At 35.8% G+C, this 24581-nt stretch overlaps 2 protein-coding genes across 2 annotated transcripts; one reads left to right on the top strand and one right to left on the bottom strand.

Moving 5' to 3' along the window:
- Nucleotides 1–578: 578 nt before the first annotated feature.
- Nucleotides 579–4921, top strand: LOC131156479 (26S proteasome regulatory subunit S10B homolog B-like). Its single transcript, XM_058110190.1, has 10 exons — nt 579–853; nt 1697–1816; nt 1982–2118; nt 2290–2451; nt 2576–2662; nt 2748–2834; nt 2924–3061; nt 3254–3445; nt 3544–3642; nt 4489–4921. The coding sequence occupies exons 1-10, from the start codon at nt 751–753 to the stop codon at nt 4561–4563; spliced, it is 1200 nt and encodes a 399-aa protein (XP_057966173.1). The 5' UTR covers nt 579–750; the 3' UTR covers nt 4564–4921.
- Nucleotides 4922–5596: 675 nt separating this feature from the next.
- Nucleotides 5597–10418, bottom strand: LOC131156480 (bifunctional phosphatase IMPL2, chloroplastic). Its single transcript, XM_058110191.1, has 9 exons — nt 9934–10418; nt 9641–9719; nt 9258–9352; nt 9118–9167; nt 7579–7703; nt 7281–7347; nt 6744–6833; nt 6286–6397; nt 5597–6081 (listed from the first exon to the last, which is right to left on the bottom strand). The coding sequence occupies exons 1-9, from the start codon at nt 10259–10261 to the stop codon at nt 6011–6013; spliced, it is 1017 nt and encodes a 338-aa protein (XP_057966174.1). The 5' UTR covers nt 10262–10418; the 3' UTR covers nt 5597–6010.
- Between the last annotated feature and the right edge of the window lie 14163 nt (nt 10419–24581).

Raw genomic sequence — 24581 nt, forward strand, 5'->3', positions numbered from 1 at the left:
TGAGCTTTTTGTTAGCTATTTGAGAAGGGACCCCTTTTTCTATTGTTGAGTAACAAGATTTCACCAATAAAATTTTGAAAATTTGTTAGTAATCATTGAACTTTAAAAACATAAATCTTTTTACTATGAAAATACATAGAAATTAGTATGAAAATACATAAAAGGAATAATTTTTTTAAAATATTTAAAACCTACTAATTTCGAATTACTGAACTGATATAGAACCTAAGTCGCTTGACATAAACTAAGACATATATTTTACTTTTATAAGTCAAATACAAGTTTTATGAGGGTTTCAAATTTGTTCTTCCTCCTAAGTCTTTTTTTTTTTTATAAAAAATTTAGCCATAACAATTTATTATCAATGTCAGCTGAATGATCCTTACAAGAATAAAAATGTTAAAGCTTTAAATATTTTGTCAAATATCTAATATAATTTAGATAAATAAAAGGTTTGACTTTAGAAGAATAAATAGTAAAGTAAAATTATTGAGGAAAATAGTCTTAGTTTTATAAAACTTTCATTCTTAATAATATTTTTAATATTTTAAAACTATAATGAAAACTTAAGGTTCTTCCTCTTTTCTTCTTCATTTAGAAAAGATACAAATAACGAAGTTAACACAAATCTAAAACGACGTCGTCTAACGCTGCTTTTGATGGCTTCCGGGCCAAGGCAAATTCATTCCTTCTCCCCTCCGAAGATTTAACACCAGACTTCATTTGGGGCAGTGAAGGAGAACACTAGCGATGGCAAGCGAGGCAGAAGACGCTGTGCGACGCCGTACCGCCGTCACCGACTACCGGAAAAAGCTCCTCCAGCACAAGGAGCTCGAATCCAGGGTCCGAGGAGGTCTGATTCGCAACCTCCCTCTATAATTCTCTAGAAAACCCTTGCTTTCCGTTGGAAAATCTTTCTCGATCTCTTATTATAGCTTCCTAGGGTTTCAAGTAGTTACTCAAAATTTGATTTCGTCATCAGTCTGTCTCGGTATCTCCATCTTTTGCTGCTGATAATTTGAGGAAAAGCGAAGAGAACAGATTTTTGTCTGTTTTTTGGTTTTAGAAAGTTTTGCGTTGCTCGGTTGCTAGAGGATGAACCTTCTTATTTCAAGTTAGTTTTGGTAATAATGTTCGGTGGGAAAAAAAGAAACAACACGATTTACTGTAGCGTTAGCGCATCAAAGGCGCTATAATGACCTGGGAGCTAGATTTGACTCGATGTGGAAAATGTTGTAGTATAATCTATCTTAGCAAAAGCAACACCTAGTTTCTCCCTAAATGTGAATGATTTCTGTGGCTTGTTAGTTGATTGATGTTGTTCTGACCTTTAATTTTAGATAATTAGAACTAATATTCTTTGGTCATTTTATGTATGATATTATGTTTGTTCGTTTTCCACTTTTATCCTACTGAACCCTGGCTCTTAAATAAACCAGTTAAATAAGCTGTTATTGGATCTGCACTCTTTTTTAGTATCCTTGTATTGAATCCTATTTTGTGTTTTTAATTTGATTGTTTGTTAGAAATTATGATCATATTTAATTGCTAACTGATGAGATTCTGAAGTACAACATCAGTTTATTGAGTTAGAGCATTGCTACTTGATTTTTTTCCTGTTTTTAAGCCAAGTTTTGCTGCTTATTTAGCAAAGTTTGTTTGCAACTGACTTGTGATATAATGTGGATGAATGCAGTCAGAGAAAACTTGCGAGCTTCGAAAAAGGAATTTTCCAAAACTGAAGATGATTTAAAGTCTCTTCAAAGTGTTGGGCAGATCATTGGCGAAGTTCTGAGGCCTCTTGACAATGAGCGTTGTAATTACTCATCTGAAAACTCACTGTGCTTGTTTAGTCTAATACTCTAGCTTTAAAATGATCTGTTTTCATGTAAATTGATCTAGTTTATCTCATCTATCGATCAAATTATGATCTATTGATTATCAATTGTTGAACTAATTGATATCATGCATACTATTTTAGTGATAGTTAAAGCAAGCAGTGGTCCAAGGTATGTGGTTGGCTGCCGCAACAAAGTGGACAAGGAAAAACTAACTTCAGGCACGCGAGTGGTTCTTGATATGACCACTCTCACTATCATGCGTGCACTTCCACGTGAGGTAAGTGATTTTCTTTTTGTTTCTTTTTTTCCTTTCGCATCTAACTAAAAGTATTAGTAGCTGGCTGTCTTGATTGGCATGTCATTGATTCTTCTTTAGCTCAACATTTTCAACATTTCATTAGATATTCAAGGTTTGTGTTGCATGCTGCAATGTGACTTCTTATCACAGGTGGACCCGGTTGTGTATAACATGCTTCATGAAGATCCAGGCAATGTTAGCTACTCAGCAGTTGGAGGGCTGTCAGATCAGATCCGGGAGCTCAGGGAATCTATAGAACTGCCTTTAATGAATCCCGAGCTCTTTCTTAGAGTGGGTATCAAACCTCCTAAGGTAATACAACATAATAAATTTGGTGCTTTCTTCATGGAATATTGGTAACGAGGCTGTCTTGTTTGCGTCAGCGGCCTAGGAAGCAAAGAATCTTGATAGAGAAACCAAATTGTAATTGTTTCAGGGTGTTCTTCTCTATGGACCTCCTGGAACAGGCAAGACATTATTAGCCAGAGCAATTGCTAGCAACATAGATGCCAATTTCTTAAAGGTTAGAAATTTTTTGTTTGTGACTAACATCTGGCTCCTTAACTTCATCCTAACCATTGATGTTTTGGACCTTTTGTTGTGAGTAGGTTGTCTCAAGTGCCATAATTGATAAATATATAGGTGAAAGTGCAAGATTGATAAGGGAGATGTTTGGCTATGCGCGCGATCATCAAGTAAGATCCAAATATTTTTACATCCCTTTTTCTTACTTCATTACAATATCAATATAATATATTCTCACATCTGGTTTTTACTTTTGAAGCCATGTATCATCTTTATGGATGAGATTGATGCCATTGGTGGTCGCCGGTTCAGTGAAGGAACTAGTGCTGATCGTGAAATTCAGAGAACACTAATGGAGTTGCTGAACCAGCTAGATGGGTTTGATCAGCTTGGAAAGGTATTTCTGATTTGTTATTTGTCAAACCTAGGTTTGCATTGACATGTAAAATTTTGTGGAGATATATATAACGGTTGCCTGCACACTTATATTGGTGCCTATGGACTTATCTGTGTGTATATGTCATTCTATATGTCATTGGTTATTCATCTGAATGATTAATGATGATTTTATCTAAACTGGATGCTGTAGGTTAAAATGATTATGGCGACAAATAGACCTGATGTGTTGGACCCTGCGCTTCTTCGTCCAGGGAGATTAGACAGGAAGATAGAAATTCCATTGCCAAATGAGCAATCAAGAATGGAAATCCTCAAAATCCATGCTGCTGGAATTGCCAAACATGGAGAAATTGATTATGAAGCAGTTGTAAAGCTTGCTGAGGTACAGGGCTGAGATGAGTCATGAGTGTGTATATACAGAATTTCCATCTTAATTCCCTATCCTTTACCTGGTGGTCTAATATTTTAGAATTCCTTCAGGGGTTTAATGGTGCTGATCTGCGTAATGTCTGCACTGAAGCTGGAATGTCAGCTATTCGTGCAGAGCGTGACTATGTCATCCATGAAGATTTCATGAAGGTAATGCCTTTTGCCATCAGGAAATGCATATTGGACTGATCTGATTTAGTATAGGAGATTTTGACTATAGTGAGCTAAACCTCATGGGGATATGCTCTTACATTCACGGACCATGCATGCATAATTTTTAGGCCAACCCCTTGCGAGGCCATTCACCAAATGTTGGGAGTAATATTCTGTTAGATAGTGTTTTGGAGCATGGATTTCAGCCCTTCAATTTGAATTTGTTTGGATTTGGAAAAAACACAATACAATGCATGGATTCTGGTTCTTGGATTTAAATTTGTATGGATTTGGACAAAACGTACAAAACCAAGTCAATCTGAGCATCAGGTTGGTTTGATTCTTAGATTCCACCTATAAAATAAACTTGGCGACCTAGTTTATTTTTTCTATATTAGGCTTTTGCATAATGCAATGCTCCATTCAGATTGGGACAGGAGCACTAGCCTCATCCATTGGAATAAATGCTCCTGAACACAGGGTTTAACCGTAAGGTATCATACCCACAAAATTGGATTAAGATTATGTTTTGATATTCTTCACAACCATTGGCAGGCAGAAAAGTTGTCATATGGTTTATGTTCTTCACAACTAGGGTTGAACAGAGAAGTTGTCATACTTGTGCAAGATCATGTTTCTACATTTCTGCAACACCATCTTTCTTATAGGTCTGGAAAATCAAAATGTGTTCCTTGTATGTGCAAAGGCATCTATTGAGAATATTGTTTGTTGGCACTTTGATACTATAATTTGTCAAAACTTTTGACTGTTCTTTGGAGATCTCTGTGTGAGGAATGTTCAGTTCTCACTGTTGCCTGTTTTGCCTTCTCCCCAACGTTTCAGGCTGTGCGTAAACTAAACGAAGCGAAGAAACTTGAATCCACTGCACACTACAATGCTGATTTTGGAAAGGACTAAGATCCTCTTTGTGCTATCAGTTGGGAACGTCTCTGGCTGTATGGAAACTGAATCAAGCTAAGAAACACAAGTATGTGCCTGCGGCAGTGCTGGCCTTTGAAGCATTTGCAATCCCAGTTTGTTGGATTTTAAGTGACATGGATGACTGATGGTGCAACGTGATGTTCAGTAAGATATATTCTGGTTTTGTAGGGAACACTCATTGCAATTATTGGAAGTTTGGGTTTGTTAATGTGTGTTTATTCATACTGTGGATAATGATCAGAAATCTGACTGCAGCATGGAGAAATTTTCACCTTCATTATTTCTGGCAGCAAGGAACAATCCAAATAAATCATATATTTTAGAGCTTACTTGATTTATAGCGTGTTAGAATGGAAAACTAGTAGTTATCTTTATCCCCGGTAATTTGATGGCGCATCTTCAAAGGCGGGGTTGAGGAGTTTGCACAACAGTTTTGATTAGCCACATACTTCATTTTTTTATTTTTGGGACGGTGGGGGGGTGGGTTTGTTCATTGAAACAGAATTAAAAATAGAGTTTCGATTAGCCTACTTCACTTTTTTTGGGTGGAGGGAGGGGGTTCATTAATACAGAATTAAAAATAGAGAAATCAAATAGTGATGGTGTTTAAAGTAGAACATTCATTTATTAGATTATTGCATATTTGATTTCTTTACTCTAAATTTAAATTGTGATTATTTTTTGTTGAAAATTTTCTTTTTCCCTAATGTTTTAAGTTCAAAACAAGATGGATGATCAAATCCAATTTAGTTTTGCTCGTATCAAACAGAAATCAAGTTCACTTGGAATATCGTTGCAGTGGTACGTGCCACATCAAATTTTGAGTTGTCTTTGGATGTTTAAGAGGTTTTCCAATAGTTATGAAAACGTCACAATCCCTCCCTGGATAAAAAGCTAATTAACAGAAGTTCCGAAGATTGACATCATCAACAAACTGAATGGTCGAAATTAGTGAAAGCAAATGAACTCCATCCCCTGCTTGTGAAATGCTTGCATGAGAATCAGAAAATTGCTCTAAGGTTGCTCTTCGGGAGCACAGATGAAATCTTGATTATGCACATGCAAATAAATCAGATGTTGAGGAAATCATAACAAATGCACAATACAATTACTAAGCCAAACCTGGGGAATTTTGACACTTGGGGATTGGAGTTCAGAATAAAAATACAGAAGCATTGATCATTTTTAGATGCACTTTCCTCAGATGAGTTGCCTAATCATCCAAGCTTGATCAAGCTCTGCATTTGGCAATAAATTTTGCCTATGAGCGGCTTATTGAAATACATAATATGATTATAATTATAGGATGATGGAATACATTGCAGTTCCATCCATTCCGCCATTGCTGCAGCTGCCAAAGTTCACCTTAGTTTTCAGCACAGAGATTGAAGGCCAAAATGTGTACTCAGTCAATGGCAAATCTCTATGGCCATTGTAATGAATCTACTGCTTGTTGGTGAAGCTGCTCGTCTCCAGCAGCCACGACATTAAAACCTTCAAATGCAACCCATAAATGAAGCGCAACCCACATGTACAAAAAGCCAGTAATAAGCCTAATATGGCACATTAAATGGTTCGCATAGTGTAAAAGATAAAAAAGAGTTGGTTCCTCGGTTTGGTTCCTATCAAGCAGTTCATGTGAAACAAACAACTGAAAGGAGGGGAAAAAACCAATAAAGCAAACTTCATGTGTCATACTTGTTGGGCGTGAATCTGAAGAAGCTTCCCAGTAAAGCTGCCGCCCCTTCCAATCAGTAATAACACCTCCAGCTCCCTCTATCACAGGTATCAGGGAAAGGAAATCGTACGGCTGGTCAAAACATTAAAATCCTGATTAGCTAAAACAATGAAAGCAATTTTCACTTACTAGGGGAAGATAAAATTATGTGTTAATCTCCTCATGCCAAATGCCAACTGAACAACATGATATTTATTTGCATGGCTGCAGGAATTATCCAGCCTATCGAATCCAAAGGTCACAAGTGCTGAAAAGAAGAAAAGGGCAAAAACTTTTGCCCGCATTTGACGGCAAAAGTTTTCCAATTTTCTTTTACCTGATGAATAATGATTTCATTAAAACCATACAGAGCAAATCTCACATATATGCCCAAGACAACATAACTAAGGAATATTATACATTATGGGTGGCAACCTACCTTGAGGCCAGACTCAATGACAAGATCCACAAAACCAGAAGCCAAGAGGGCATAAGCATAACAATCACAGCCATATAATGGAACTTTCACCTGCATGCCATACAAACATAAAAATAAAATTATAAAAAAAAACCAAAAGTCTTTTAATTTTTACATTTAATAAAGCTGAAGTTCATTAAATAAACATGCAGCAACTAGAGCATACATAACTGGTTTTGTAAACAATCTTTGTCTTTGTCTTTTAAATTTTCAAAAACATTTTATGCTACTTGGTAATTCTTCAAATGGTTACAGAAGCTAAAAGTAAAGCAAAAAAATAGAAAAGAAAAGAGGAAAAAGAACTTTTGACAGAATTTGAAAATCTGCCTAACACACTAGTTTGTGTTACAAATTGGAGGAGTCTTGCGAAACAAAGGCAAAAGATAATTCTGGACCAGCAGTCACTGGTACCAAATCGGGCAGCACAACTCTGTTTCAGTCTATGCTTAAGAATATGCATATTTTTTCTTCTTAAAAACCTATATTGAGCGCACACACCTTACTTCTAACACGAGCAAATGCCTCTTCAGCATTTCCACTAAATAGATGTGGGCTGGTTGTATACCTAAATAGAAAACAGAAACCAATTATAGACATCTCGGCATCTACTGCACATGGAAGTGTATATGCAACTAAAAATTAAAAATTAACTAGTAGGCCACAAATGAAAAATTCATCAAATGTAAGTTGCAGGTTTTACTTTTTTTTCCCTTTTTTAAATATGTTAAATTTTGCTACTTTCAACACCACATGCTTTTATTTAGAATTAAAAAGATATAAGGACTACAAACCGTACAAATATGCTTCAGAGAGTTTTGCACAAGTGCGTGTTGATACTTCTTGTCCATTCAATGTAGTTTTCCTTCCGCTTATCCCAATCCATCTCTCTCTTAATACAGGCTGATCAATTATGCCAAGAATCTGAGAGAAAATATGCACCCATCGGAGACAATTTTATGATTATAATTCAGTTATTCAACTGAGGGAAGTAATAAAAAATAATGGTAAAGCCAAAAACAATTCTTTGCACAAGCAATTAATGACCGATCAGTAATGAGAAACCAAAGCTTGTCTTCACAACAAAACACCATGAAAAACAACACTACAATAAATGGTAGAAGGATCACACTGACTATAACCTTGCATGACGACTGGTGGAGTCAGCTTCCATGCATCTAATGGAAGACAGTGCCATTATGAGACTCCAATGAATGACTTGCACTTATGCAAGACCAAGGTAGCACAATATGCCAATCCAACTAAAGTATCTTCATATTTCAACAAATAGGATTAGCTAGTAAATCTTAGCAAATGAAAAACTTCAGGTTACCTGTATGTTTTTGGACACTTATTTCATATCTAAGTTAAAGAAGCAGTTCAAGGGGTGTTGAAATGTTATATATACAGCAATAATTCACGCCTTTGGAGCTAACCAGGTGCAGTAGAAGGGCAAAAGAGGGAGCAAACAAACATGAACGAGGTGCATGTTTGGGCTATTTGAAGAATTGAAAAAAAAAAAAAAACAGCAGCAACAGAAAAATAAGAGCACAGTTGTTCTTATTCGAATGAGTTTTTCTTAGTAGGATGTTTAGGCTTATTACCTTTTAAACCTACAGCACTAATTCATGCCTCCTGAACTGCAAAAGGAAATAATAATGATGATAATACCAGGAGCAGGTTCATGAAATATAATTCAGCATATTAGAAGGACAATCAATCGCTGACTTGTGCCGCCTCAGAAAATAAAAATCTAGGCAACTTAGATGATGGAAAGCAGAAAGTGCAGGGAAATCAAGATGAGCAAGAAAGAAGAATAAAAATGTCAATTTTTGACGAAGACTTTTTAGCAGAACGTTTGGGTTAATAATGTTTTGAAGTTCAAACAAATTTGATTTGTTAACATTTGAGCACTTTATTTATTATTTTATGAATTTGGAGTTATAATTACCAACATAGAGTATTGTTAGGGGTTTTGATATTGAGAAAAAATAAATCAATTTATTAGAATTCACATCCTCAAAGTATGAACATCATGAGCCAAGAAGTCATATTTTTTTCTTCCCATTTTACTGTATTGGTTTTTCATATAGATTTTAATCAACAACCAATATATTTAATGTTTTAAGAGAATAACAACCAACAAGGATCTTCACATCAAGCCTCACTTATATGTAAATCATTCAATCCCAACTTCACCATGGATGAATAAGAAAAAATAAGGTAATTGTTCCAAATGTTATAAGAGCAGAAAGAGTTTACTCTCTTTCCCGTATAAACTTTTCAATAGCATCCGACACATTAAAAAAGCAACTTTTCTGCGAAAACATATTCATACCGGTTTACCCTTGTGTAGCAGAGCGATAAGAGTACCAAACAAGGGTTTGCCTGGAATAGATAAAAGTATACAATCACCTATGTGCAATTTTCAATATGTTAAACCTAAGATGATTACTTAAGAACCAAAAGAAAGAATACCAGTAATGAAGCTTTTTGTCCCATCTATTGGATCTAAAACCCAAACAAAGTCTGTAGATTTCTCTTCAGACCTCCAACCTTTCTCCTCTCCATAACTGCAATCAAAGTTCTACAATCAGCACCAACAATGTTTCTTTATAAGTCTATAACTTCGTATTTAAGTCCTCACAATACCAAGTTTAGTTGCCTCAAAAATAGATTGAAATCACTTTTCAAGTTTTCATCTAATATTAGATCAGTAAGTAGAATTGAATAACATAATAAAAACCAGATACTGAAAACAGAACTATTAGCTTTGCAGCAATAACAACAGAGGAACATTAAAAATTAAAATAAACATTGGGAGGAGGGGGATGAGGGAAGCAAGCAAATATATAGCTTACATAGCATGCGACGGGAAGTTCTCCAATATGATCGACACCATAGATTCCTCGGCAGCTTGATCTGCGATTGTCACAGGACCTGCACGGCATCCATTACAGCACTATAAGTGAAGAGTCAACAATTTCAGTTTAACATTGAAATCAAGCCAAAAAAACTTGTCCTACGATCACTGCTATTATAGTGCTTCTTTCGCTTTCAAGAGGAAAGACTGCATTGATTTAAGCTCATGCAGGCATTATTAACTCAGCACATTTTTGTAGTTCTTCTAAACATTTCTAATTCTTCAACTCACTCAAATCATCCTTCTCGAGAATTTCAAATCTTCGCCGGAAATATCCTCGAATGACTTCTCCGGCGGCGTCGGCGAGTTCGTTGGCGACGTGCACGAACCTATCGAGATCGCAATGTTCGAACCCTAAGTCAGCGGTTGCGGTGCAGCTCGAGAGCCTGGAATTGGAAGTCATGGTTGAAATGAGCTTGGTTCGGGGAGAGTCTAGGGCAAGGTTGGGGGGAGGTGAAGAGAAGGGGAAGGCGAGAGAGCAGCGAAGAGAAGGAGAAGAGTTGGCGGAGAGAGAGAGGAGGTTGGGGATTAGAGAGAGGGAATGGGACTGGGAGAACATTGCAGAGAGCGAGAGGGTTTTATAGGCGGGAATTGAAGAGGAAGAGTTTCCGAGTTGCAGTGATGCTTCAGTGAGAGAGAGAGAGCGAGAGAGAGAAAGGTAGAGAGAAGTTAAAGAAGACAAGCTGCCAAGGGAAGTGACCCGAAGCTCTCTCTCTCTCTCTCTTCTCAATTTATAAATTTAAATTTTCATTTTCTTTTGGTTTTATACATATTATTTAATTTTTTAAAACTTTTAGTTATGCTATAATAAATTTTTATTTGAGGTAAAAGAAACTAACCTTTTATGAAATTTGAAATTTCACTATGAAAGACCACTTTTGAGATTCGGTAAAAAAATACAAGCATTCTCTTGTATTTTGTAAAAAAGACAATTTTTTAGGAATTATTTGTATCTTTTTGATAAACTTATTTTTGAAATTTTAATTAAAATTTGTGATATTTTTAAAACCTTAGGTCTTTTTCTTAAAATACTTTAGAGGAGGTCTTTATTTTTTTACTAAATTTCTAGAAAAGTGAATGTCTTTTGTCCTTCTATTTTTTTTATAGTAATATTTGTTCAAATAGAAAATATAATAAAAAAACTTCTCTTCTTATTTGACTCTCTTTTATTTTTCTCAAGTAACATCTTTAATTCAAATGCAAGCTTCATAAAGATTTTGGCAAATTTCAAGAGAGAAATGTAAATTTTTTTTTTAGGAAATAAAAAACTATGCTCCTCAAGAATCAAAGATACATATATTAAGAAAAAAATTATTTGTAACCTACCACTCTGACATTATGAAAGATTGAAAACTGACGTTGGCCTTTCAATTATTTATTCATAAAGATTTTTTACATAAATCTTAAGTGGCTGATTTATAATGTTAATTACTAATTATTTTAATTTTTTTAATAGTTAATTATTTTATACACTTCTACACATACTCATTATATGATTTTTTATATTTTATTCCGCTGCCCTTTCATTCTATTTTGTTGTGATGGATGAATTATAATTGACTTATTTTAGAAGAAACTCTCTTCACTTATTATGCGATGACCATAATCTTTTGTTGTGAAACGTGCGGCAATTATGATAAACAGTACGGAAAAACAAAGGCATAAATAAAACAACAAAAACACATGAATTTAACTTAGTTCGGTAATATGCCTACATCCAAGAGCGAGCAACGACTGAATTTCACTGTATAAAAGTAGAGTTACATTATATGTATTTATACTAACCATAACCATACAGAGGTATTAGAAAAATTCCTCAAATACTCTTGTACCGTATCACGGGGACGTTACCCCCTGCACCCCAACCCATTAATCGTCCCAACTAATAAAACAATAAATTATGTTGTTAATGGTGTGACTCTTATATTTCGGGAGTTTATAAACAAAGGGAAAAGCATATGGATGTGGTCTTTGTGCAGGGCAATAGCAAACACTCGTCGACGAGTGGCCTTCTTTAGCTCGTCAACGAGTGCCCTTGTAGTGACTCGAAGAATAATAGCATTTTAAATATTAGAGGGAGAGAAAATAGAACCAAAAACAGAAGGAGGCCGTAGACTTCGTCGACGAACCTAACTTTATAAATAGTGGAAACCCGAGATTTTTATCATTCACTCGCCGCTCTCTCTCTCTCTCTCTCTCCTACGACTCCCTCTCCCTTCTCTCTTCATTTCCGGCCCCACCGGTCGCTGGATTGACGATTTGAAGCTACTACGACACTCCTAACAGAGTTCTCCACTCATCTACCAGAGCGGATCGTTGAGAAATCGGAGTTGGAAATCATCCCAAATTCAGGGTAAGACCTTTTAGTCTCCTTTTGGCCTTGTGGTAGTTATAGGAAATGATATAGGCAGAAAAATACTGATGTTTAGTTCTGAAAAATATTGGTTTCAGGGTGTTTTGTAGAAGGCCCTGCGGGTGTTAGGCTTGTATTCCCTAGGGGCTTTTCAAAGTTAAGGTAAGGGAAATATGCTATGCTAGGAAAGTTTCGAATATTATGCAGTTTATTTATTTACAAAAATTATGTATTTTAGTATGGTGTGGCTTATGATTATGTATATGGTACGGGGATATGTTTATGAATTTAGTTTTATGATTTTACGAATTTCAGTATTATGATTATACGCATTTCAGTACCATGATTATACAAATTTCAATACCATGATTTTACGATATTTCAGTACCATGATAACACGAATTCCAGTATTACGAATATGCAGTTCCATGTAATGATTATTCAAATTTCAGTACGTTATGTAGCATCATGGTTATTTCAATACTTCAGAATCATGGTAAATTAGATAAACATGTATATAAAAATATATTATACGATATCAGACCTTGTTGGACTTGCAGCTTCAGAGCACGATACCGTTGCTACAGATACTATGTTACTTTATGAGTGCAACCACCTATTCAGATATACGTGGTACGGTCGACCACTTAGGCCTTTGAAGAGGTTAGGCTCCCCATCCAGATATGGGTTGAGGTGGGCTGGTTGACTGACGGAGTTCAGTGATTTATTCCTGGTTGGCCAGTCAGGGTAAATCCAGCCTACGGGCCACACAACCTCGTCATGAGGGGCATGTCATGACACAGATAGCCACAGGGAACAGTTTCAGTTGCTATTACTTACGTATTGATTTAAAAAAACAGGGATCCTACTATATACACTAGAAGTATTTTGAATTATAACCTTAATACTGATATGTCAAGCAATAGGGGAAAAGGGGTGGTGTAGTTTATTATTTGTATTGTACTCAGTTATTCATGATTATATGAAACTGATTTCATGATATATATATATATATATATATATATATATATATATATAGTAGCTCATTTGCCACACACTAGTAATAACATATTTTCTCTTACTGAGCGTTGGCTCATCCCAGTGTTGAAATATTTTTCAGGTGATCCAGGTAGGCGAGCAGATCAGACTCGCAAATAGAATGGCGTTTGTAGTGCCCTGTCAGCAAAGTGAGTATCATTTTTGGGAATGATTTTGTGTAGCCCTAGCTAGTTGAGGGCATTTTGGGGATATAGTTATGTTGTATATATTACAAAACAATTCAGAACTCTGGTATTGAATGTAATGGTTTAGGTTATATTTGTATGATTCTGCTTCTCGCTGCTTAGGTTAATACGATGGTGTCAGAGTATGTTAATTGCTATTATGGAAAAAAAAAATCAATTAATTAAGTAGGTAGTTACAGCCCTATTCTCGTCGACAAGTGGTCATTGGGCTGTGAGAAAGAATTTAAATTTTGAATTGAAACGTTGGAGTGGTTGGGCATTCGGAGGGAAACCTCTAAAGGGTTGTTATATATGTCATTCTAGATATATTTCAACATGTATGAGAGTAAGAGAGGGTGAGAGAATAAGTGAAGATCATTGTATTGTGAGACTTTGATTTTCATAGTGAATCTCTTGCCGATTGGTCCTGTGGATGTAGGTTTTGTCGAACCACATAATTCGTGGTGTCGCTGCACTTATCTTTATTCTCTTTATCTTACTATGGTTGTCGAATGTTTCTATTTATCACCATTTTATTTGTTGTAAATATGTATGTGTGATCCTTTATACAATGTTCATTCCACTGCGCATTGTTGGGAGAGGTTGCCCTTATTTTTCACAACAAATTACAAGCTCAAAAAATTGCTTTCTTTGTACACATACTCCACTCAATATGAGCCACATACTACAATACCTTTACACTTCCCGTTTCCAAAAAAACTTATTCCCTTTAATCCGATATGTTTTTGCTAAAGTTATACATTATGAAGGGGAAAAGATGTTGGAAGAATAAGATTGGTGCGTTCATATTGTATATTGCTAGCTGCTTTTTCTTAATGAAGAGTGGAGGCTGAGTCATGAGGTTCTAACTAAATAGTTCATTGGTAAGGGATGTAATTTTATTTTCCCTTTATTTATTAATAATTTTATTATTATATCTTTACTATATGAGAAAGGATTGTGCTCAAAAGGAGAAAAGAAAAAAACAACTAGCAACAAATAGAGTTATTGCATCTTATGAAATTACAAATTATACAATACATATATTTTTTGATGACCTAAAACTTCAACTTAAGTGAGTTCTTTAGACCTATCCAAGTGGCACCAAATTAGGGAATGAAAATATTGCTACTAAATTGAACTTATGATTAAATATACAAAATTGGTCATGGGAGCTTGGGTTATTCATATGATCTCGAGCTTTCAAGTTAATATAAGTTGCAACATTTGATCATATTCTCTCTAATTAAAGTAAGTTGTAATGGGAAGCATTTATAACTTTACAAGTCTAACCTAGTACAAAGTGTACGGTCTATAAGATTACTTAATGAGACGTAGATTTGTGCACACCTACAAACTCTAGATCTTTAAGAACTATAGTATTCGATTATCCAATGTGAAAGAAGGAAAAAAAAAGGATAAATATTGAAAAAATAACTAGATAATCATAGAATAGACTACTACTAGATGACTGAGAGAATAAGTATGTAAAAAAAAAAAAATGTATTAGTTGTGCTTTGAAAGGGGGCGGAGGTAGTCTATTTATAGGTTATATAGAGAAGTAACTTCTACTCTTGATGTATAAACAAAAATTTAATTTTACACATTATTAACATTTTATTTTGTACCATATATTGCCACATTGTGATTTTCCTACAGGCAAAATCTAGTGGACTTGGAACCAACATTCTTAAGTTGAGCTATTTTTAATCCTTTGTCTCTTAAATTAATTATATTAATATTTCCTCAACTCAATAAAATAAAAAATAAAAAAAGAAATAAAAATAGTCATTCATTTAATCTTAAGACTTCTCATAAAATATTAAAAAAAATTAAAAGAATACTCATTTTCATGTTTGGTTATCAAAGAGAATGAAAAAGAAAATATATAATATAGCAGATATATAAAATAACTCAATTTTACATATCATATATATTTTTTTAAAAAAATTTAATTATATTAAAATAAATTTTTATTTTTAATAATATTTAATAGAGAAAAAAATATTATATATATATATATTTATTTATTTCTTCTTTCTTTTTCCATGTAAGATCCTTAATTCATCCTTAAAAAGACAAGAAAATGTAAACTTTTGAAAAGACCATTTTTAATACTTACGTGAAAGGTTTATAAAAGGTTCTAATTATAAATTGAGGGGCATCTCATAAAATTGTTCATATTAAATGTTCAATCCTAAATGTATTTTTAAATTTGTAAATCGAGTTCCAAGTATAATTAAAACTAAAATTTGAATGTGAATACCAAATTATTTTGATTATTTAGTTACTACCCTCTAAAAATTGACAAAATTCAAGTTCAAAGATAACAAATGTCGAGTCACAAAAAATATAAAGAAAAACAAAATAGGTGTTGTAAATCGAGTATAGGACACACACAGCGGAAGATGTAAACATGCAACGAATGAAGCACTAAGTCTCAACAACACTCAACCAATATGAATGAAAAAAACAACAATCAATAACACAAGAACAAGAAAATGGCACAAAATATTCACTACAATGTGAAAATCACAAGATACGAGTTTTACAATGATCTTTCTGTACAAAATAAGTTCAAAAGTACATATATAATAGTTCCTTGGAGGTTTCCCTCTAATAAACTAACCACTCGAACGTTCAAATTCAAAATTTGAATTTCTTCTCGCAGCCCAGGCGCATTTGTCGACGAAAACAAGGGATTTGTCGATGAATCAAAGAAGGACACTCGTCGACAAAAATAGGGAGTTTGTCGACGATTATACACCCTGAGATTTCCTGGTTCTTGGGATCTTCTCGTCGACGAGCACAGGGCACTCATCGACGAGTCCCTGCTGTGTTGTCTCTTCATGTTTTTCTTCCTTCTATGTTTACAAACTCGAAAGTATAAGAGCCATGCCATAAACAACAATCTTCACCTTGGCGATTATATGCCCCTTAGGAGAATTCTGAAAAACATGTCTAACTACTCCACCTTGAACTTGAAACGCTCGGTTGGGTTTGTCTCCTTTTTATCAATTGGAAACATGGAGTAAGTCCAAGCAATGCTTGAGCTTCTCAGAACTAACCGATTTCGTCAGAATATTCACTGCATTTTTAGACGTGTGAACCTTCTCCAACACAAGCTCACCCGAAGCAATCAATTCCCGAACCTTGTGGAACCTCACATCAATGTGCTTGGTTCTAGCATGGTATATCTGATTCTTTGCCAAGTAAATGACACTCTGACTATCACAATGCAGTACCACTCCATCTTATTGTAACCCCAGCTCTCTGACTAAATCGATAAGCCATAAGGCTTCCTTTGCAGCTTCGGCAACTGCCATATATTCTGCCTTAGTCATGGATAATGGTACTAGAGACTGTACCATGTATCTTCAACATACCGGTCCTCCTACAAGGGTAGATACATATCTAGTTGTAGACCTTCTGTCATCCATATCTCCAGGATAATCAGCATCTACAAACCTCATAACTGAAGGACAACCTTGTTACTTGCCGAACATGATGCCATATCCTGATGTACCCCATAAGTATCTGAGTATCCATTTGAAGGCTTCCCGATGCTGCCTTCCTGGATTAGAGAGAAACTTACTTACCATGCTCACAACATGAGCCAAATCTAGTCTCGTACATACCATGACATACATCAAACTGCCCACAACGCTAGCATAGGAGACCTTCGACATATCCCAAATTTCCTCATCCGTACTTGGGCAATCTGCAGTAGACAAATTAAAATGATTCGCTATAGGTGCACTCACTGGTCTTGCATCAGTCATGCTAAACCTCTCCAACACCTCATGCACATAATCGCCCTAAGATAGTTATAATCTCTCTGTAGTCCTGTCTCGGCGAATCTCTATCCCAAGTATTTTCTTGGCTAAGCCAAGATCTTTCATGTCAAATTCCTTATACAACAAGTGCTTTAACTGATTCACCTCAGTTAAATCTTTTGCAACTATCAACATATCATTGACGTACAATAACAAGAAAATAAGTGAGTCATCATCAAGTTTGTTCACATATACGCAGTAGTCATACTCACACCTTTTGTAGCCAATTTTGATCATGTTGGAATCAAACCTTTTATACCATTGCATTGGAGACTGTTTCAGCCCATAAAGAGATTTCTTTAACCTGCAAACTAAATTTTCTTTTTCCAATTCAATGAATCCCTCCGGCTAGACCATGTAGATTTATTCCTCTAAGTCACCATGAAGAAATGCTGTCTTTACGTCCATTTGTTCCAAATGAAGATCATAATGGGCTACCAACCCCAACACAATTCTGATAGAAGTATGTCAAACCACCGAGGAAAAAATCTCATCATAATCTATCCTCTTCTTCTGTGAGTATCCTTTTGCCACCAACTATACCTTGAATTTCTCACCTTCCTTTCTGATATTGCCTTCTTCTTCCTATAAACCCATTTGCAGCCTATAAGTCTTTTCCCATCTAGAAGCTCCACCGATTCCCAGGTTTGGTTCTTATGAAGTGATTCCATCTCTTCAATCATTGATCACATCCACCTACTTTTCTCCTAACCGTGCACAACCTCTTAAAATATAGTTGGATCGTGGCAACTAGTAATAAATGCATAAGACACTAACTCTTCAAACTCATACCTTGGTGGAGGTTTGATAGTGCGTCTAGATCTCCGTAGAGGAATATCATCGACTTACTGGTTTCTCGAGTTAGAACTCCCTGCAACCATAGGACCATGATCATTGTTGTTGCCCTGAGCTTTCAACTCCACCTGCACAACATGTTCATCACTGCCCCAACTTTCTGGCTCTTGTTTCTGTTCATCACACTATTGAGTACGCTTCACCATCACATTTTCATCAAAGACTATATCCCTGCTAATCATCACCTTGTTTGCCATTGGGTCCCACATCTTATACCCCTTTACACCCTATGGATATCCTAAAAAGATGCAACGACGAGACTTTGGGTCAAACTTACACCTCTTGTGACAGCCTGCTTAATTTCCATATAAATATTTTTTTTCAAAATATAATAAAATCAATATCACCAATCTCAGCAGATCATAATCCACCTGGACCCATGGGTACCAGGGATACATCAAAAATACATCACAGAAGCCTATGTAGCAGGAAACATAATCACAAACACCTCATTATACCATACATCACAATACCAGAGTTACTACAATCACTGTATATATATATATATACATACACAACACCCAACCCAAAAACATGTCTTAGGGCCATTTCCACAAAATACATCCGACCCTATCAAATACTTACCCTTCTGGAAGGGCAGATCTACCGTACTGGATCAGCGGGACTTTACCCGCTCTACTATCTGGGGCACCTAAAAATTTTATAAAATTTTGGGGTGAGACACCTCTTAGTAAGGGAAATAAACTAATACTAGTGTGTGGCAACATGAGTATTCCGTGTTATACATATACCATACAGAACATATTCAGTAACTGTTTTGTCAAATCTGGGAAAACATATATATCATCAAAGCATGACAAAATATACTGAATTATAATAAACATATTCATCTCATATAATATAATACAAAAACATTCTTGGTAGGTTAGTTGCTGCTGTCATGTATTACCCCCACATGACTGGGTTGTGTGGCCCGAAGGCGGGACTTGACAATGGTTGGTCGACCACTGCTAAGTCAAAAGTATAGTTTGTAAGTCTGATGGGTCTACCAGACCTGGTCCGTACACCAGCGGCGCTTACACACTTCTTAAAAACCACATCGACCATCCAATCTCACATCGCTCCGTACAGTGACGTTAACACAAATATCATGATCACGAAGACCATAGGCACATAGCAACGGTACTGTGCAAGTGCTAGCCTAGACCAAGCCAACCAGGTTCTGATACCATATAACATATATTGAAACCGTGATACATGGATATTTCATATCATCAATTTTAAAATCAATCATATCATTTTGCATATATACGTATTTCATGAAAATCATTGGCCCGTACGCTGACAAATCATATCATAGTCCAGCCCGTACGCTGGCAAATCACATCCATAGCTCGGCTTGTACACTGGCAAATCACATCCATAGCTCGGCTCGTACACCAACAAATCATACACATAGCACAGCCTGTACGCTGGCAAATCATATCCATGGCTCAACCCGTACGCTGGCAAATCCTACATATAGTTCGGCCTGTACGCCGATTTTCCATTATAAAATTTTTTATCATAATCACATTTCCAGAAAATAGTATTTCATAACATTTTATACTCATGCCACACCAACAGATTTTTCATATATTCAACATACCATCATTTTCAACAGTATTTTCTCAAATATAAATCATATATATATGAACGTATTTACTTTCCTTAAATCAAATGCTATATATATATATATATATATATATATATATATATATATATATATATATATATACATTTTCTTAAAAAGAACTAACTTAGTTTATCCCCTTACCTGATTCCTGAAAAGCCCCTAAAAAAATCTGTCCCGCACCTATAGGGTTCCCAACTCAACACCCTGGAAACAACATTCCCTAGAACTAAAATTCAGTATTTTTACGCGTATAACACTTTCTACAACTGTCAAAAATCCAAATATTGAGTAGAAAGTCTTACCCTGGATTTGGGATGGTTTCCACTTCAACCCCACCAACGAGCCACTCTGGCAGACTTACAGAAAACTTTCTCAGGAACATTGTGGTGGCTTCAGATCGTCGAATCGGCGAAAATCCGATTCGAAATCGAAAAGAGAAGGAGGAGGGACCGAAGGGTAGGAGAGAGAGAGAGAGAGAGAGAGAGAGGTGTTACGTAAGAAATTTCGGCCAAAAATGAGTTTTAGGCCTAATTAAACTGTGGCCTTCGTCGAAGAGCCATGTCACCTCGTCGACAAGGTCAATACAAAATTCGTCGACGAACTCTCCCCTTCGCTGACGAAATTCAGAAACCCCAAAATCATCCCCTCGGTATTTCCTCGCTGATGAGCCCAATTATATTTTCGTTGACGAACTCCAACCTTCGTCGACGAGTCCCTTGTATTCGTCGACGAGGAGTTGAAAAATTCCTGCGATTATCCTTTCCAAAATGCAACGTCGTCGACGAAGTTGACTGCCTCCTTCTGTTTCCGGTTTCCATTTCCCTTTCTTTTATTATTTAAATACCATTATTCTTCGGGTCGTTACACCTCTCCTCACTAGATACGTGAATATAGGCTAGACACCTGAATACTTTCAATCCGGAGTAGTTTATTACATTTCCCGTCCAAACCTCTTCTACCACTCTACCCTCTAGTAATGCCCTTGGTGATCAATTTATCAGAAAACAAGTTATACTCACTGCCTCGGGCCAGAAGTTCTTTGGTAGCCCTACATTTAATTTGAGACACCGAGCCCTATCAGCAAGAGTCTAGTTTATCCATTCTGTCACACCATTTTGCTGAGGTGTTCGACGAACTATAAAGTGTCTCTTGATGCCCTGATGCTCACAAAACTCCATAAACCGAGAATCAACGTACTCGGTCCCATTATCCAACGTCAAGTATTTGATTCTCCTTCCTATCAGGTTTTTCACTTCAGCCTTTCAAACCTTAAACTTGGCAAACACATTTGATTTGTGACGTATGAAGTAAACTCATACCTTCCTTGAGTAATCATTAATGAAACTCATATAATACACATGTCCACCCTTTGATGCAATTCTAACCAGACCCCAAACATTTGAATGCACATAATCAAGAATAACTTTTGTCTTGTGTATAGTTGATCTGAACCTTTCCTTGTTCTATTTTCCAAGAACACAAATCCTGCAAAATTCCAGTTGGAATGATTTCAATCCCTTCAACAATTTCTCTAGTGTAGATATTTTATGCCATGTTCCCCTATATGCCCAAGGCACATATGCCACAAGACGGTTTCATCTGATTCGGCATCTATGGTTGCAGCTCCACCTACAACGGTAGTTCCCTGTAATGTGTAGATATTCCCATCCAGTTTCTGCCCTTTCATTACAGTCAAATTACCTTTCCATACCATCAAAACTCTACCTTTGGACTTGTAATTAAAGCCATTACAATCCAAAGTACTGAGTGATATCAAACTCTTCCTCAAGTCTGGTATATGTCTTACATTACACAACGTTCTTACAGCACCATCAAACATTTTTATCCGACCTCGCTGAAACTGATAGAACATCACCATAACTACACGCTGAATGTAACAACGTACTATTTAAATGGGTTATATATATATATACTATAACATTTAAAATGCTCTGATACCGCACTGGATTAAACCCAATCATCAACCTAAGCAGCGAGAAGCGGAAATCAAATAAGCATATCCATATATAATTATATACAATACCAGAGTACTAACAAGTTTCCCAAAATACACATATATGAGTGTTCCCCAAATATCCTGAACTGGTGAGGGCTATGCAAAATACTCCCAAAAATGTACTCACTCTCTCTGACAGGGCAGTACTATCACCCCTCTATCTGGGAGCCTGGTCCGCTTGCCCAACTGGCTCACTTGAAAAATAATTCAATACCGGGATGAGCCAAAACTCAGTAAGACGAAATATGCTATTGCTAGTGTGTGACAAATGAGCTACAATACTGAGAAAATCTATTACTATATAGTCATGTATCAATGAATCTGTAATGCACAATACTAGAAATATAATTTTCATCTTTTACCTGTTGCTTAACATTTCTATACTTTAGGTTTCTATTCAAAATATTGCTAATATATGTATATATTTTCTATTTCTGTAAAACTGTATAAACATAATAATAACTGTAAACTTCCCTGTGGATAACTGTGTGTCATGATTTAACCCCTCATAACAGGGTTGTGCGGCCCGTAGTCAGGATTTACCCTGGCTGGCCAACTAGGAATAAATCACTATACTCTATAGTCTCATCAACCCTCCTCAACCCATGTCTGGTGGGAAGCCTATCCACTTGTGGGCTCTATGCGATCGACCTTTATACCACGTATTATCTGAATAAGTGGTTGCACTCTATAAACTGTATGTAGTTACGGTACCGTGGTCTGTAAACTGTATGGTCTAACAGGGTCTGATACTATATAATACATCTCTATATACAACTATTTGTTTTACCATGATTCTGTAATAACTGTATAAACCATGACGCTGTGGAAAACTGCATCTATATCAACTGTGTTTCTATAATTAACTATAAATCTGTGTGTCATGGTACTGTAAAACTGTATAATCATGGTATTTCTATAATTGCTGTAAAATACATTCTTTGTATATTCTGTAAAACACATCTCTGAAAAATATTGTAAAGTATGTTTCTATACCATATCTATATTCTCAAGCCACACAGTAATTTTAAAACATATTAATCATATTTAATAAATTGTGTAAATCTCTATTGTAAACAATACTCTGGTGGAACATTTATAATTTTATACTGAAAACATTATCAAATAACCTAGCATAGCATATTTCCCTTACCTACTTCCTACTAAAAATCTCCTACTATTAACAAGTCCAACACCCGTAGAGTTCTCCACTCAACACCTTGAAAACCATAAATCTCATAACAAAATATCAATATTTCTTCGCTTACATCATTTCCTACAGCTGTCAGAAGGCCAAAAACTGAATAAAATACCTTACTCTGAATTTGGGATGAGTTCCAATTTCGTTTCACCAACGATTTGCTTCGACAGACTTGAAGAGAACTCTGCCAGGAACGTTGTGGTGGCCTCAGATCATCGATCCGGCGACTAATGGGGCCGAAATTGAAGGAAGAAAAGGGAGGAGCCGTAAGGGTAGAGAGAGAGAGAGAAATTGTGGCAAATTTTGGCGATTAAAATCAATTTAGGGCTATTTATACTGCGGGATTCTTCGACGAGCCACATCATCTCGTCGATGAGTCCTTAAGGAAATTCGTCGACTAACCTTACCCTTCGTCGACAAAATTCAGAGTAGTCTAAATTCTTCTCTCGGTATTTTCTCGTCAACGAAACTCGCCTTTGTCAACGAGGTCCTGTTGTACCCTTGTCGACGAATTCCCTGTATTCGTCAACGAGGCCATGGTAAATTCCTATAAATTATCATTATCTCCAAAGTGCGATGTCGTCGACGAAGTCTACGGCCTCCTTATGTTCCTGTTTCCATTTTCCTCCCTCTTTATTATTAAAATATTATTATTCTTTAGGTCACTACACTGAATCTCCTTCTTGAACAACATTCGCATATTTTGAAGCACCCTCAAGTTTCTTAAAATATTCCTTCTTCCAATCCGGACACTCTGGTTTCACATGACCCTTTTTACCACATTTGTAACACCGGATTTTTTTTTCTTCTTGAATTGATTACGAGATTTTTGACTTGATCCATGTTTTGTTTTTCCTTTGCCTCGCTCATTATTACTCTTTACCACAAGTCCTTCTCCTTCATCACATATCTTCAATCTTTGATGAAAATTTAGTAAATCACTTGTTATCTTTTCAAGATCAAGAGTTTCTTTTCCCCACGTAAGAGTGGTCACAAGATTTTCATAGGTATGAGTTGAGGGCAAAGAGTTTAACAACATCAAAACTTTGCCATTCTCATCAAACTTAACATTAGCTCTTATCAAATCACTAATGATTTGATTGAAAGTATTAATATGTTGATCTAAGTTTGATCCTTCAACCATCTTAAGTCAATACACAAACGTTACTTAAGAAAAATTTTATTGTTTAGAGATTTGGACATGTACTAGTTTATTAACTTTCGTTATATAGCCGCTGGAGAATCCTTCTCCATCACCCGATAGAATACTTCATTTGTGATGACCCAAAAATATATATACGATTAAAGCATAATTATAATAAAATAAAAATGGTCATTAAGTTAATATCAATATAGAAGTGTTTTTCTGTAGGGTCCTTGATTCCATGTTTGATGCCTAAGAAAGACCTTGTCTTAGCGAGTGCTCAGAGACCATTGCGGCTCAGTCGCTCCCTGGAGGTCGGCCTGGTCAAAATGGAATTTCATAGGATAAACAGGATAGACACTATTTGTACACGTAAATAAGTATATATACATAAAATAGTGTTTTGACAGACATAATTTGTCGAAAATACATAATAAGATAATAATAATATAGGTATCATATGTGGGGCCCACAAGACTATGTGGGGTCCACATGAGTCCCGGAGCCACAAGACACTGTTTATATACGTAAATAAGTACATAAAATAATGTTTTAACTGATATAATTTGTAGAAATATATGATAAAATAATAATAATATAGGTATCCTATGCGG

This window comes from Malania oleifera, chromosome 5, assembly GCF_029873635.1.
Source record: "Malania oleifera isolate guangnan ecotype guangnan chromosome 5, ASM2987363v1, whole genome shotgun sequence".
Classification (NCBI taxonomy): Eukaryota; Viridiplantae; Streptophyta; class Magnoliopsida; order Santalales; family Ximeniaceae; genus Malania; species Malania oleifera.